Raw genomic sequence first — 17,706 nt, forward strand, 5'->3', positions numbered from 1 at the left:
GGTACGACCCAGTTGCCATGATGGCCTGGCCTCGAATTGGCGTTGACTGCCACGCTGAACTGGTAGTTTCCCTCTATGTACTAACGACTCGTTGTGCTGGCCACACACACCCTCTCTTGTCGGCGCTTTTAAATGGCTTGCCTTTTTTCATGCCTTTAAACCCAACCCGTTTGTCTTTTGTTTTAATTTCCACCTTTTGTTTTAATTTCAATTTCCTTTTGTTTTAATAAAACCACCTTCTGTGGGTGGTTTAAACCTCCCCACACCCCATCTGTTGGTGATTTAAATGCCCCCACCTTCACCTGTTGGTGATTTAAACGCCCCCACCTCCACCTGTTGGTGATTTAAACGCCCCCACCTCCACCTGTTGGTGATTTAAACGCCTCCGCACCCCACCTGTTGGTGATTTAAACGCCCCCACCCCATCTGTTGGTGATTTAAACGCCCCCACCTGTTGGTGAATTAAACGCTCCCCCATCTGTTGGTGATTTAAACGCCCCCCCCCCCCCACCGTTGGTGATTTAAACGCCCCCACCTGTTGGCGATTTAAACGCCCGCACCTGTTGGCGATTTAAACGCCCCCACCCCATCTGTTGGTGATTTAAACGCCCAAAAACCCCATTTGTCTGTTTTCTTCAACATGCATTCGATTTTTCAAGTTTTACCAACGCTCTTTGAGGTTGCTCCCGTCTCCCTAAGCCAAGATGTTACGACGACGCTTGAGCACGACGTAAACGACCCCCTTGACACGACGTAAACGACCCCCTTGAGCACGACGTAAACGACGCATGTGTGATGGCGTTAGGGGAGCAGACGGGCAGCGAACGAAGAGGTTCATATTAAGCCCCCTAAAAAAACATTAAATGGCGTTCAATACTTGGTTAATATTGACTTAAGATGATCAAGGCACGACTCACATCCGAAGGAATAACATTTAAAAGCAAAAATGACGAGAATGGTCTAGAATCCTCATCTCAAAAGACTTGCGCATCCTCTCCCTGCGAGGGCTGGTGGGTGACTGAGGGTGGATGGGTCCGCTGGTGGCGGTTTGGACCCGGGTAATGGCGGCACAGACCAAGCCAGCCACACCTTAGTCGTCGTCTACAACCCTCTGGTTTTGAGACGGGGGTTGTGATTATACGAGGTTGTAGACCAGTACATTTATATAGCAAAGTTGAGAATTAACTGTTTGAAAAAATACGATTCTGGAAAGATGAAATGATAATTGTGTCTAGAATGAATTAAAAACATTACTATGTTCGTCCATGCGTAATGGAACCCATTTTTTTTTACGTTTTCAGTATTTAATTTATGAAAATATGGCGTTATTGATGCCCCACATAAATGGTAAATGTTCCCTGGAGACAAATTGACATTTTTGTAAAATCTTTAAACTCTAATTTCGTTATTGGAGACTTGTTTTCACTTTAAATATTAGGAACACGAAATTATTATTATTATAATTATTATTATTATTATTATTATTATTATTATTATTATAATTCTTATTATAATTATTATTATTATTATTTATTTATATTTATTTATTTTGCTTTGTCGCTGTCTCCCGCGTTAGCGAGGTAGCGCAAGGAAACAGACGAAAGAATGAATTTATTATTATTATTATTATTATTATTATTATTATTATTATTAATTTTTATTATTACTATTAATGATTATAATAATGGCGTCTCAAAGTACCATTGCTTGTTGGCTAAACTCTGGTTTAACTACCTTGTGGTCATAATGGTTTATGATGACTAATTTATGTTTGAAGGCTTCATTCACGAACAAAACTCCACACCAAGGCCGGACCTTAATTGAAATAGAGAATTATGAAGCGGGAAAAGAAATGGCAAAGGGAAAGTATTTACGATATTTTTTTTTTAAAGACTGGGAATATTAAATCTAATCCAAGTATGTGTGAATGACTGTGTATAATAGTAATATTTCGCATGATAACCTCAGTTCTTGAAAGCTGGAACTGTGGAGCCTTGCATCTCGCATTCAGAAATCCGGTATTTCATATGCAAAAGATTTGGTTGTATCCAGTGGGAGCAATTACGGTGTTCTGATGGAATTATATTTTTGGGTCTTACGTGAGTCGGGGGTATTGTACCCGCTGGCGAGAGCCGGCAAGGACTTGGACGTTTGTGCCAGGGGTCGCTAGATTGTAGTTGGATTTTTTTTTTTTAAGTTTTTCCTTTAAGAAAAAAATATTTTAATTATTTTTTATGATTATTATTTTGTTTGATTTTGGTTTCGATGTTTGGGTTAATTACAACACAGCGGTTGTTATCCAAAAAAACAGCAATATCATATATACATACATACGCTCAAATGAAATTTATTTTTGGATGAAATGAGTTTATATAAGAAAATTCAAGTTTTATACTTTCTAATTACACGTGAGAAAAAAAGTATAAATTTTATAAACTGCCAGTAAAAAGTATGCAGGAGACAAGAGGCCATTAATTGCAGTTTATGAATAGAAAACAAAAGGCTGTGTTTTGGGTCAGATAAAAACGCCCAGAGATTTAAGTGTAGATAAATCTACTGCTTATGAATAATTAAAAACGTTCTCTTTAAACTCTCTCATGATAAGTAGATATTTAGTATTTATAAGGTTTTATGAATGTAGAAATGCTCAAAGGGTTAAGCCTTCGTAATGGATATATGGAATCTATTGTTTTCAAAGTTAATGAATTTATTATTATAATGATAATAATAATAATAATAATTATTATCATTATCATTATTGAAGATTTGATTTTATAATTTCATACTAACTTATCGAGGCCAATCCTAGTGTAGCAAGTTATTCGTAAATTCAAACCAAAATGTCTATTTTTTTTAGACCATCCTAAATATTGAAGTTACTTTCTAACCAACGCATTTTTCTATTTATCAGCCATAATCCTAATGCATCAATCTAGGTTTGACTTAGCCAGATCTTAAGTAACAACCCAAGTTTCAAATTAGATTTCACCCGTTAAGTCGCTGGGGAATTGTGTAGGGGGGGGGGGCGGATATATATATATATATATATATATATATATATATATATATATATATATATATATATATATATCTTTTCTTTTTCTTTCAAACTATTCGCCATTTCCCGCGTTAACGAGGTAGCGTTAAGAACAGAGGACTGGGCCTTTGAGGGAATACCCTCACCTGGCCCCCTTCTCTGTTCCATATATATATATATATATATATATATATACACGAGCCGAGGCCAGCCAGTTTGGTGGAGACCACAGACCACATAAATACGTGAACACATTTCCCATGGGAAAGTTGTAACACTTCCTGTTTTCAGTAGTAGATAAATGATAAAAGCTACACAGTAGCTGCTCACAGACCATGGGGGCCGAGTTTTTCCTCAATACAAGAGATGTATTGTGCTCGTAAGTTGTGTAAGAGGAAAAGTCTTTATCGAATCTGGTTAATTGTACCATAAAAAAAAAGAAAACGGGTTGAGGATATTCTTTTATAAGCGTTTCAGGTCAGGTCGGGTTAGGGTTTAGGTTGTGGTTAGGCTGTTGAAGAATATTCGCATCGCATTCATTCAATATTACCGACTGGTGTCTTTAAACGCCTAGGACAATATCCACCACCCATTTTTTATGAGGTAAATGGCTTGGGAAGCTTTTAACTGCGTGTGAATTCGTGAATGGGTTATATGAACATGTATGATTCGTCGGTGTTGTATGAACCTAACTCGTATAATTCATTGTTGTTAATGGATTATTATTATATGAACATGTATACTTCGTAGTGACCACAGTTGGAGAATAGTTTGTGTGTTATAGTTAGGTGTTTAGCGGGGAATTTCAGGCATGACACTTGGATTTTGTGCCATTTTTCAGTCATTTTCAGTTCGTTTTTGTGAAAGTTTAGTGGAAGTACTGGTTATTACGAATCTGTTCTTGGGAAAACAATTGAGTTTACTACTGCTGCCTATTTCATTTTTTTTTTTTTTGACAACGCCCAAGAATACGGCGTTATTCCGTCGTTTTTTCTTTGGCTGATTGACCTTTATCATATATCTTTAGTTGACAGAGAAGAGTCTGGTCTCATTTCATGGAACTTATTGCTTCAAAAAAAAAAAAAAAATCACCCTTTCCCTGCTCCTGATGGTAGCGCAGTCTTGGAGCTGCAGAAGTCGTGTGGATTGGGGCACCGTAAATTTTAGCTTCAGGAATCTCAAATAAAAGGCATCTTGGGGTTTGTTTTAATGATAATGGTATGAAAAATTGCGAAATGGGAAGAGATGGAGTCTTTTCTGGATGTGGAAGTTATTGTTTTTAGTCATATTTCTCATTTCTAGCATTGAACTAATTACTTTACGTTACTTTTTTGATATAAAATCAATTATCAAAGACGCGAGGAGGGCGAGTGATCATCAAAGTCATCCCGCACGAACGTAGATGACATAAGGGTTGTTAGATTACTGGTAACCAAATGGCCATCTTCTTTTCCAGTTGGACGGCAGAGGACATGACCGTGGCGTGCCGGCAGCTGGGCTACACAGGAGGCAAGTACTGGGAATGGCAGGACCGAGCCAACAATGACACAGCCACCGTGCTGTACGAGGCGCCACTCTGCACGGGTCCTCGAAGACGACATAACCAAGTGTGCCTGGCACACACATGCCATGGGCGGTGGTGTTTGTGGTAAGGAGAACCATAGTATTTGATCGTCATAGCCATTTATCGTCACAGCCATTGATCTAAAGTCCCTGATGCTCTGATTGGTTCTGGCTGTCAAGGTTTTGTTCTTAAGGGCGTTTTAAGGGTCGTTTGGATCCAACTTGATAACGTTCAGGTCTTGATAATCACATAAATCCATGAACCCCATCTTTATAACTCACCATCTTCCAACAATTTAGGACAGGTCTCTGTATATGCTCATCTTTGTGTTGTAATTTATATCTTAGCGTGAAATATACACCAACTTCTCGGTGCCCAAGTATTAAAAAAAAAATCCATTGACGAGGATCATGACATTTTGAGGTAAACATATCTACTCTAGTCTTGACATTGTACAATTAACATTCCTTCTTCGAATCCCAGACATGCACCCTGATCTTGGCCTAGATTGTGATGGCTACCACGCTCTCTGGAGAGGAACCAATTACTGGCATGGCATCCTTTTCGATGATGCTGAGTACGAGGGAAAACTTTTCCAAGACAATACCTTATACCAGAAGGTCAGGCAAATAATGTGTATTGTGTTCTCTATCAGTTGATTGTTATTGCTTACTTGTATGATATATCATCACAAAACTTGTGATATGACTTATGGTGTATTATATCCTGTTTTAGGTATCAAAATCCATTTTGAGTTACGTGGAACTGGAATATGCTGGAATGGGACCCAAGCGAGAAGTGGATTCAGCTGTGATGTGCCGGAAGGTGCCACCACGCATAAGCCATGTCACCATCTCCAACAATGCCTTTAATGGTATCAATATTACCTTACCAGATACCTTCATCCATTTACAGGATGCTACATTTAGAGGAAATGCCGGTGAGTCTCCGTATTGTACTCTGCTTTAACCTTTATCTATTAGTGTGCCATCATACTGCTTCATTTTATGTTGTTTCAGTATAAAAGCTTGGCAGAGAATGGGTTTCCTTTTTCTTAACTTTTGAGACTTAAATGTGCCAAGCACACAGTAAAAAGAAATGTCGCCAATTATTTGTAGTTTTGATAAAGAGTAGGTTCTTTGTCTTTAAAGTATTTATATGACCCTGCTGTGATTTAAGAATTATTTACCATTTATGAAGATTAAAAGAAATGTTTGAATTATCTTGAACAGAGCAAATATCCTAAAGATTTATTGTTGAAGCAATACTCTTAGTTCTGTGGTGGTTCATTACGTGTATAAAGAAGGAATATTTTCATAGGTTATGGTGTGTATGTGAACACTTCAACTGGCTCCTTGTTGATAGATGAGTCCTCAGTAGTTAGAGACAACCATGGTGATGGGGTCAAGTACAACTTCCACCACCGTGAACCGGACCGTTCAGCATCAGACACTTTCCAGGATTTTTGCTCGGGGGCTTCCAACCCCAGTCAGGCTTACCCTATCGTGACAGTGGCTACACAGAACAGATTTTCCTTCAATGACCTCACCTGTGTCAGGGTAAGTCTATGAATATTCTGAAGGGGACTTAATTGTACATAGGCATAGAATGGCTTCTACAATGGAGTCATTAATGTGGGTGGTATCTGCAAACTCCATCTGGAACCAAGAATTCACCTTTGATAAGGCTGCAGCTTCATCAGTGGATGATGGTACAAAAGCACTTTGTAACTGATGATTGTCCTCCTTTTACACTTTTTTTTCTTCATTCTTATTCGCCATTTCCTGCATTAGCAGGGTAGCATTAAGAACAAAGGACTGAGCCTTATAGAAGGAATATCCTCACTTAGCCCCCCCCCCCTTCTCTGGTCCTTGTTTTGGAAAATTAAAATATGGGAGGGGAGGATTTCCAGCCCTCTTCTCCCTCCCTTTTTAGTCTCCTTCTACAACATGCAGGGAATATGTGGGAAGTATTTCTCTATCCCCAGGAAAACCCTGCATATATTGTGTGGGTGTGTTTCTAATATTTTTATTTTTTGTGTCCACAGTCGTTCTACATTAGGAAAACTGACTTTGTCTTTACGGTCCACTTCTCATATATGCAAGCAGAGGAGGATGGAGCTGGCATGGTGGAAGTCAGGTGAATAGCCTCTTTTTTGTATGTTCCTTCTGATGTTAGTGTTTGGCTAACTTTTCAGCCAGTCTTGCCTTTAATGGGAAATTCAGCAGATGCACATTAAAAAGGAAAATTGAAAATTGTTCACTAAATATAGATGATGGTTCTGTCATTGAAGTACAAAAGTTTAAAGTAATTTAGATTTTATAGAGTTCCCTAACATATAGTTCCTCTAATAGATGAGTTAAAGGAGCATTGGTTCCACACTACAAGTGCTGTGGGCAGTCTCAGTGATTATGGTGCATATTATTTATTGCCATGAATGATGTTTCTTTCTATTATTCACTAGAATGTCATTTATCTTGCCCACAACTCAAAACTCATGGACTTATAATTACCCAAACAGGGATCGTGATCAGTGGGGTGACTTGTTGACCAAATTTGAACTGAGGAACCACACCTTCCCAACATCTGTTGTATCACGTGGAAACAGTATCTGGATCAAATTTACTGCCAAGTCTCGCAAGCTCTCCTTTATATTCATGGAGGTGGTAGCAAGCAAATGTAAGAAAATAAGTAACTATGTTAGAGAGACTTTTGCACTCTAACAGAAGCGTAAAGGATGTTTTCTAGGAATTTATGTACATGTAGAATAGCAAGACCATGAAATGAAGATCAGTACATATACTTTGATTAGGTATCTTTTAGTGCCCCAGTGAATTTTTACCATCAGTTTGTCAATCATGATTATTGAAATTTTTTTTAATTTGGTTGAACATCAATCTTCCCACAAAGTTCCATGTTGTAATCTTTTGGTTATATTAAGCTCTTGGGATGAAAGAAATGGTAGGAGCAATACATAGAAGTAGTAGGTAGCAGCATTAGGTAGAAACATTAGGTAATAGTAGTAAGTAGGAAGTTTGGAACATTACATAGTTGTAGGATGGAGCATTAGGTAGAAGTAGTCAGTAGGAACATTAAGTAGCAAACTTTAGAAACACTGCAGTGGAGTTGCTTTCTGTCACTTGCTTGTTTAAGGTTAGGCAAAAAGGCTAAGAAGTGGCACTGGAGTTCTCCAGATATGGAGACTTTTGTTGTAGCCACCCCTTTGAAGGAGTTTCAGGTAGGAATGGGCATCAGAGTTAAAGATAGATAGATTAATCATGCTTGTTTTTTAGTATTAAGGTAAACTGGTAATTGTGAATAATAAATGGAATCATTAAAAGTACTTTTGTGTGAAAAATGAGATTTTGATTGGTTTTACTTCTTTTCATTTTACATACATAGGTAATTACCATTTTGCATTCATTATAGGTAGTTACATATATATATATATATATATATATATATATATATATATATATATATATATATATATATATATATATATATATATTCCCTCAAAGGCCCAGTCCTCTGTTCTTAACGCTACCTCGCTAATGCGGGAAATGGCGAATAGTTTGAAAGAAAAGAAAGAAAGAATATATATGTATATATATATATATATATATATATATATATATATATATATATATATTTTTTTTTTTTTTTCATACTATTCGCCATTTCCCACGATAGCGAGGTAGCGTTAAGAACAGAGGACTGGGCCTTTGAGGGAATATTCTCACCTGGCCCCCTTCTCTGTTCCTTCTTTTGGAAAAAAAAAAAAAAAAAACGAGAGGGGAGGATTTCCAGCCCCCCGCTCTCTTCCCTTTTAGTCGCCTTCTACGACACGCAGGGAATACGTGGGAAGTATTCTTTCTCCCCTATCCCCAGGGATATATATATATATATATATATATATATATATATATATTTTTTTTTGTGAATCTTAAAACAGTGCTGTTTAGTTTGAACCCTCTTTTCCAGGTAAGATAGCTATTAGTAATATTATACAAGACATTCCCATTTCTCTTTGCAGACAAAGTGTATGACCTCAGTCTTCAAAATTCCTTTGTTGGAAACAACAGTGGTAATGGTGTAGCAGTTGAAAACATGCGAAGCCTTGTTCACATTCATCAATCTAACTTGACACAGAATGTTTTTGGTTCAGGTCTTAATGTGAAAATGGGTGCAGGAGATGTTAATATAACACATTCCACTATAAATAAGAATATTGGTGATGGAGTAAATATTACTTATGAAGGAGGACTTCAGAATGTTACATGGAGCAACATTGTTGACAATGAACTGCGAGGTTTTGCAGTTTGGTTCAATGAAAGTGGACTAGACACTAAAATACAACAAGAGACTGATGTAGCTTATTCTACAATTAGCAGGAATTTAGATGTTGGTCTACGAATTGGTAACTTTTGCCGGGATGCCTTTTTGAATATTAGTGGGAACACCTTTGCAGAAGGTTATAGAGCAGCAGTAGAGATAGAGTCATGCTGGCTTAGAAATGGCGGGAATCGAATTATTCAGATGGGCCAGAATTTGTTTCAGAAAAACCAACGATTAGCCGTAAAGATATGCCCTGCTGTTAATATGAATCTGACCATTGAGTACAATGAGTTTCAACAAAATGAACAAGGGACTCTGATGATTTACAATGAAGACAAAGTTGAGTTGCCAGGTTTACCTTTTGGAGGACATATACTAAGGAACAATTTTAAGGACAACACTGGGTGGTTCGTTCTTCGACTCGCTCTCTCACTTCGTGGACTTGATCAAGCTCTCGTAGTAGAAAAGAACACCATAAAGAACAATATTGTCAAAGAACTGTATAGTAATATTCAGTCTCGAAGCCGTGCATCAGGAGTTGTATGTGTAGGTTCCTCAAACGTTATCCTTTACAGGAATTTGATTGAGAATCGTAATTCTATGTATGAAATTAGCTCGCATACAACAGATCAGAGTACACCAATCAATGCTACCTACAACTGGCTTGGAAGCAAATTTGAAAGGGACATTTTTGAGCGGATTTTGGATCGCCGTGACCGTTACAATCTGGCATTAGTGGAGTTCCACCCCTTTCTCTTAAGTAGTAACAATGTTGAAACACCTGTGACTGAAGCAGGACAAATGAGCGAACCTGATTTTTTTGATCCAATGGACAATCATATAGTTGGTGGAGAAGTGAATGGTGAAATTACCCTTCATGATGGCATTTATACTGTAACTAGGGACATCTTTGTCCATTACACTGGAACTTTGACAATTGCTTTTGGTACCACACTGGAATTTGCTGAAGGCACTGGTATGATGGTGGCAGGACTCTTGCGCACAGAAGGTTCTGGAAAGCGGGATGTCCGCTTCACTCTCCAAGGTACCTCTCAGCAAGAAGAGGCTTTAGCAAAAGCAGCTCTGTTGGAAGAAACTAACGAGATAATGCTGAATGGCACAGATACAGCCAACATAACTGCTGATGAGCATGCTCTCAATGTAACAGAGGGTCCACCTATTTCTGTCAAACTGGTGGGTGGCAAGGATGATCTTGAAGGAAGACTTATGGTAAGTACATAAGACTTTTTTATTTACCTTTATATTTTCTGACAGTTTTGATGAAAAAGAAAATGTTTCACCGTTCCAGAATAAGCAAATATGAAACTTGTTGACATTTATGTCCAAGTGAATGTTGGTGTGTTTTTTGAATAAAGGTAAGAATGTGTCAGGACTGCTGAAAGTCACCATGGTTTGCAGTATTTTGAATAAATATAAGAATGTGTCAAGACTGCTGAATGTCACCATGGTTTGCAGTATTTTGAATAAATGTAAGAATGTGTCAGGACTGCTGAATGTCACCATGGTGTGCAGTATTTTTTATTGTAAGGCATTACACGAAATGAGAGTGAGGTAAGGATATTGCAGTGGTCAGTTGGAACCTGTTAGAGATTATTACTGGTGTGTGGATTGTGTATTTCTCACGGCTGATTCAGACTGTGAAATTAGACTTTGATGATGCGTGCAGGAAGAGGATAGTCAAGTAACCTAAAAAAGACAAGGTGATCATTTGTTTTAAAAGAGATAAACATTCAAAGTTTAGATATCACCTTGGTTGGAGAATTAGAAAAATATTTGGTGGTTGATAATTTAGGAGTGATGATCAGAGAGGATTATTAGGGGAAAGCTGGAATCCTTTAGTAGAGCTTTACAAGGGAGCAAAATAGAGGCTCAGTTGAATGTTTTTTTTTTTCTCGCTGTCTCCCGCGTTTGCGAGGTAGCGCAAGGAAACAGACGAAAGAAATGGCCCAACCCACCCCCATACACATGTATATACATACGTCCACACACGCAAATATACATACCTACACAGCTTTCCATGGTTTACCCCAGACGCTTCACATGCCTTGATTCAATCCACTGACAGCACGTCAACTCCGGTATACCACATCGCTCCAATTCACTCTATTCCTTGCCCTCCTTTCACCCTCCTGCATGTTCAGGCCCCGATCACACAAAATCTTTTTCACTCCATCTTTCCACCTCCAATTTGGTTTCCCTCTTCTCCTGGTTCCCTCCATCTCCGACACATATATCCTCTTGGTCAATCTTTCCTCACTCATTCTCTCCATGTGCCCAAACCATTTCAAAACACCCTCTTCTGCTCTCTCAACCACGCTCTTTTTATTTCCACACATCTCTCTTACCCTTACGTTACTTACTCGATCAAACCACCTCACACCACACATTGTCCTCAAACATCTCATTTCCAGCACATCCATCCTCCTGCGCACAACTCTATCCATAGCCCACGCCTCGCAACCATACAACATTGTTGGAACCACTATTCCTTCAAACATACCCATTTTTGCTTTCCGAGATAATGTTCTCGACTTCCACACATTCTTCAAGGCTCCCAGAATTTTCGCCCCCTCCCCCACCCTATGATCCACTTCCGCTTCCATGGTTCCATCCGCTGCCAGATCCACTCCCAGATATCTAAAACACTTCACTTCCTTCAGTTTTTCTCCATTCAAACTCACCTTCCAGTTGACTTGACCCTCAACCCTACTGTACCTAATAACCTTGCTCTTATTCACATTTACTCTTAACTTTCTTCTTTCACACACTTTACCAAACTCAGTCACCAGCTTCTGCAGTTTCTCACATGAATCAGCCACCAGCGCTGTATCATCAGCGAACAACAACTGACTCACTTCCCAAGCTCTCTCATCCCCAACAGACTTCATACTTGCCCCTCTTTCCAAAACTCTTGCATTCACTTCCCTAACAACCCCATCCATAAACAAATTAAACAACCATGGAGACATCACACACCCCTGCCGCAAACCTACATTCACTGAGAAGCAATCACTTTCCTCTCTTCCTACACGTACACATGCCTTATATCCTCGATAAAAACTTTTCACTGCTTCTAACAACTTGCCTCCCACACCATATATTCTTAGTACCTTCCACAGAGCATCTCTATCAACTCTATCATATGCCCTTCTCCAGATCCATAAATGCTACATACAAATCCATTTGCTTTTCTAAGTATTTCTCACATACATTCTTCAAAGCAAACACCTGATCCACACATGTAGTGAATGAAAAATGGTTAGACATATAATCCAAAAGATTTTTGCATAATGGAGTGCTTGCCTTTGTTCTGATTTACGCATGTGAGACATTGATTTACCTAGGTCTAGATAGGTAGACCTAGGTGAATGTATGAATCAAGATTATGATAAATTTATGTTGCGAGAATATGCTTAGCAAGGATGCAGGGATGAAAAGTTTTTGAGATGTGGCCATGCAGGATTGCTTGACTGGTTGGTAATGATGTATGGTAATATTCTTTAAGTTATACTAAAAAGAGGTAGAACTCAAAAGAAATGGGCAGTGGGTTAAGAGAATTGGTTGAGTATAAACTGGAGTTCACCAGCTGTGGAGACTTGCTGTGGCCACTCCCTGTGAGGAAGTTCCCCAAGGGAATGGATGTCAAAGATATAGACAGATGGATCGTTGGGGATAGAGATACTGTATATCAGTTGAGCTGAAGATGTGTAAGTGAACTGAGAGGACATATGCATTTATGCCACTTTCTGTAAATGAGAGAAGAGTGAAAAAAATTGAATAGATTGATAGAAAGGTCATCTGTTTGTCAGCATATCCTAACTTTGGCAATATGTTTAGAACATCCTCTTTATCTTAATTCACTTTTTTTTTCCCTTTAACTGTTAAGAAAACTAAGCTTTCCACTGAATTTGCCTTATGATGGTATTTATCTTCAAGTTTCTTCAAAGGTTTTCATAAGGTGTAGATAAATCAGACATCTTATTAAAGTAAGAATGTTTTTCCTACTTGTTTGGTAGAGGTTTTTTGAAACTCAAAATTCAGCCATTTGAGCTTTTAGAAATTTCAAATTTGGAATCATTTATGTCAAAACTATATATTCATTCTTTCACAAAAGAGGCCAAGGAGTGAATGAAAGTGTCCTTTGTCCTGTGATATAAGCAAACACTGTATCCATCAAGCTTCTTGTCTCAGATGGCAAAAATAATTCAAAGCCAATTTCCTAACCAGGTGTATTTAAATGGTGAATGGGGAACTGTGTGCAACCATGGCTGGACCCAAGATGCTGCAGCGACTGCCTGCCAACAGATGGGATATGTTCTCAACCCAGAAGACTGGTTTCTTGAACCAGGTCAGATGCCATTGGATGGTCAGACTTCTATGATTCTTTTAAGGTTTGTGTTTTTTACAGTTATTGAGTTTACATAAAAGAAATTAATCTGTGCTGCTTTGTGAATATATGAAGTAGAGTTTTTATGTTATATGAGAATTGTGCAAAATTTATGAATTTGATGTGTACTCTCGAACATTAACTTGTAATTATGATTGTTCTGCTGTGTACGTGGTCACCCTACGAGGCAGTGGTTCTTCAAAATGGAAAGTGGTTTAAGAATTGTGTAATTTTGCTCTCACACAAGAGGTTTTTCGTTCCTTCCATTCAGATGGCCTAAGAAGCTTCACATACATACAAAAAGGTTATGACAAGATTGTGTCTTTAGGCAGGGCTGTTGCATAGTACTTACAAATCTTGCTTATTAACAATACTGGTTTTCGCTGTTATTGCCATACATATATTACATACAGTAGTTGTCAATCCTGCATTCATCTGGGATTGTATTTAGCTATTTATCTAATTTTCTTTCAAAAGTTTCTGTTCTCATTCTATGTAGGTATATTATTTTACTTAGGAGTAGCCAGTGGTTCCAATGCTCTTTAAGGAAGATATCATCCTATCTAATCTTAACCAGTTATGGAGGCTTAGATTTATTTATAAGAGGTCTAATGCTGACGGATAATGTATATCATTAGAATGGTGCTGAAGGAGTGCCTTAGATGGTAATCCGAGCAGCAAATTGATGCTCTCCTGTTTCTAAGTTGATGATTATTTGCCTCATCAATACCAGTTACGAGGATCTTCCATTAATTTCTCTTAAAATATATGATCAGAGTGTGTAATCCATGCTCATAAAGTGAGGATTTTTTTGTGATAAGAAAGATATGATTTTTGTTGATTTATCAATGTGTGAGATATATACTGGCAGCCCAGTTCAGGAATTCTTTGTGATTATGGTAAGTTGTTATCCTTACACCCAATTTTGAGGATTTTTTTTTTTTCAACTATCATATTGTTAGTACAAGGAAACCATCTATTCATTTTTCTTTGTTTTAGATATGCTAACTGTCTTTCACATAATAAGAATGATGGAGATATTAGTTGTTTCATACATTATTTTCCTCAGATGTCTTAGTTACAAGACTAAGCAGGTTGTTTGAATGGTTATAGACCAGTATTTGTTCCCTAGAGAATTTATTGACTTTTTTTTGTTTTATTTTTTGTTTTTAGGTTATTCTTACCTCTAAAGGACCAGTGCATGACAGAATGGTCTTATAATAAACATTAGTTTTGCTGAATGATGTTTACAGAGAGGAATTGTTTCCGAGAGTAGGTACTCACTTTTTTGTAGTCATAGATATATGAGTATGAAGGTTAAGAAAATTTTGTTTAGTATATTTTGATTTGTATGAAAAGACTATCATGTCTATCTATATCTCTGATACCTATTCCTTCTGGAAACCCCCATCAAGGGGGCAGCCACAGCAAAAGTAGCAATATCATAACCAATGAGTATGAAAAGACTCCAGTGTATATTTTGAATTATTAGTGTGCTTGCTGACTTGCTCAGATTTGTTTGCCATTTTTTTTTTTATGAGGAAAATTATAATCTTTGAAACTAATGTAAAAGATTTACATTGACAAAACCATACCCATTACTTATTTCAAACTGCTTTTCAACAGCAATGTACGGTGTGATGAGTTTGATACAGACATAACAAAATGCGAGAGTGATACCTTTTGGGAGCTAGAAAATTCTTGTTCTCATGCAGAAGACGTTGGTATCCGCTGCTATCCAGGATCTTGGGCAGGAATTCGCTTGGGCATGACAGCTCATGAGAGTCATATGAAAGGAGTTGTTATTGAGAAGGCGGGATTGCTTGATTACACAACAAGGAGTTTTAAACCAGGTAAGTTCTCTCAAAAATTGAATGCTTCAGTGAAATCTGCCTCACTTACTTACGACAGTCTTGAAATGCCTGTTTCAGTTGAGGACGAAAACTGAGCAGTACTGAAACAATTATAACAGTTATTGAAGAAGTACTAAGATTTCAGCTCGGCAATGATGATGTTAGTTCAGTTTATGGAATGGATAAGAAATTCAAATGAGGTCTATCTTTCGATCTATCTATCTTTTTATATCTCTAACACCTGTACCCTCCTGGAACTTCCTCAAGGGGGTGGCCATGACAGCAGAGTTCCAGTAACTAGTGAACTCCATTGCCACTTCTAGTCTTTAGTGCCTCACCTTCAACTGGCCACTGGCAGAGGGCAACTCTAGCTCAGTGTTTGCAGAGGCTTGTACCTAATGTTCCTACTGACTACTGCTTCCTAATGTGTCTACCTAATGTTCCTGCCTAATATTCCAACCTAATGCTTCTCCCTAAATGTACTAACCAGCATCCAGCTATTCTAAAGTTGATATGCATTTTACTGAAATTTTATCTAATCAGATTTGCAAGGGACTTCACTCTGTCAAGGAAATTCTGATAAAGCCCTATCAGAATGTGTTGTAGTAGCCAAAAACCTTGCTTTTATCTACCATTGCATAAAAAAGAAGTAAAGATAATTGTTCTGAAACCCCCTCTGAGAAAAAAAATAACACTACCTGCAAAACTGAACTGTTGAAGCTCCATTCATTTGCATGAACTCATCCAACAATGATCTTGATTGCAAAGACATGATATATCTGTTTTGTACTCTTCCAGCTATGCATACTCTTCTACTTGCCAGAGCCTGGAAATAACCATAACCTTAATTTTCTTTCAGTACCATTACTGTTTTTGCACATGCTGTTTAGTGTTGTAACTGAAGTTGTTAAATCTTCATTTTTTCCTCACTAATCAGCCCTGCAAATCGACTACCACCACCATGTGATACAGGATATTGAGGTACGGGACAATTCTCATGATGGTGTTGGCGTCATTTACAGCAACCAGTATGCCATTGTGAACCCAGAAGCTCGTGTTTTCAAGAACTGCTTGTTTACTAGGAACAAAAGGCATGGCATAAGTGTAAAACAGCTTGGAGTCAACATTACTGGTAAGTATTGGTGAGAGTGAGAAAATTGCAGGATATGTCCCCCCTAGCTTACTGCTCAAGATTCAGTCAGAACTAGAATAGAACATGCCAGATTAGTAAATTGAAGACTGTCCGTTTTTCAGTAAGAAATATTTAGTATTATATGGGATAAGATTAGGTTATTATTTTTTATCCTGAACCTAAAAGTCATAGTTTCTCTGTAGTATACTGTAGTAATTTCCACAGAACCTTCTTCAGACAGTTTTATATCATACGACTAACTGAAAATAGTTATTAGCTTTTTGAAATAGAGCATGTTACAATAAAATATTATATGGCTACCAATTCCTTACTTCCCCAGAATCTGATCTGCAGTTGAATGATGGTTCAGGGCTGCACTTCAACCCTTTCTTATCTCGTGCTGAGCAGAGAGAACTGACAGGGTGGCTAAAATTGCTGCAGGACAAGTATATTGAAATTCCAGGTGAGTTATATTGATATTTAAATAAATTTCAGTTAAATATACAGGTGCATCACTAACATCAGTAGTGCAAAACATGACTGAATTCTAGTATCTCTACCATCTTGGTCACATCACATACATGTATGCGGGTGAGCACAGGATGACAGAGGGCCAAACAGGGTGTACTGAAATGCTGTGGGCATATAGAGAGGATGAGTGAAGAAAGACTGACAAAAAGAGTTTACTCGTTGGAAGTGGAGGGAGTAAGTGAGAGGGGAAGACTGTGGAAGAGATGGAGGGATTGAGTGATGGGCAAGAGATATACAGTCTTGTAGATAGAATGAATCATAGTGCTGTTGTATATGGGGAGGTGGTCACATGCCGTCACTGAACTGAACCACTGTATGTAAAGCAGTCATGGTAAAGCTTGAATACCAGTTATTTGTTGGGCTTGACTGAGGATGGCAGTTTATGGTTTTGGTACATTACACATGACAGCCAAAAGGCCATTTATTTTCTTCCTGATACTACCTTGCTAAAGCAGAAAAGGCAGTTAGTTATGGAAAAATGTTCTATTTGAATTTTTTCAGGCTCTGCAACAAAGATCCAGTTAAAAGTCAATGAACCAGAGTATTTCATCACTCAGACACTGCGAGGCACTGACACAAGAACAACCATCCATGTCTCGGTGAGAATTCAGGATATCCATATGGTTATTTATCAGTGAAGAGTATCATCACTCCATTTCTTGATAATGGTTTGAATCCATGCATCCATTAGATATATGGTACTTTAGTTCTTATCTTAAAAGATACCTCGTTATCAGCAAATATATTGCTAAATCGTATGTGTAATATTCCATTAAGAATTAGATATGATATAATGATACAGAAGAAAAATTGAAGTTGTCATTGTTCCTTAAGTTTAAGCTT

At 37.8% G+C, this 17,706-nt stretch overlaps 1 protein-coding gene across 1 annotated transcript in view; it reads left to right on the forward strand.

Moving 5' to 3' along the window:
- The window catches only part of bark (protein bark beetle), a 106,885-nt gene that overhangs the window by 47,111 nt on the left and 42,068 nt on the right, over window positions 1-17,706 (forward strand). The window contains 13 exon segments of the mRNA XM_071662074.1: window positions 4,494-4,623; window positions 4,625-4,685; window positions 5,085-5,221; window positions 5,337-5,541; window positions 5,922-6,160; window positions 6,649-6,740; window positions 7,123-7,280; window positions 8,638-10,169; window positions 13,188-13,351; window positions 14,974-15,200; window positions 16,138-16,332; window positions 16,673-16,795; window positions 17,365-17,462. Coding sequence (XP_071518175.1) covers window positions 4,494-4,623; window positions 4,625-4,685; window positions 5,085-5,221; window positions 5,337-5,541; window positions 5,922-6,160; window positions 6,649-6,740; window positions 7,123-7,280; window positions 8,638-10,169; window positions 13,188-13,351; window positions 14,974-15,200; window positions 16,138-16,332; window positions 16,673-16,795; window positions 17,365-17,462 — 3,361 coding nt within the window.

Source organism: Panulirus ornatus, chromosome 5, assembly GCF_036320965.1.
Source record: "Panulirus ornatus isolate Po-2019 chromosome 5, ASM3632096v1, whole genome shotgun sequence".
Taxonomy (NCBI): domain Eukaryota; kingdom Metazoa; phylum Arthropoda; class Malacostraca; order Decapoda; family Palinuridae; genus Panulirus; species Panulirus ornatus.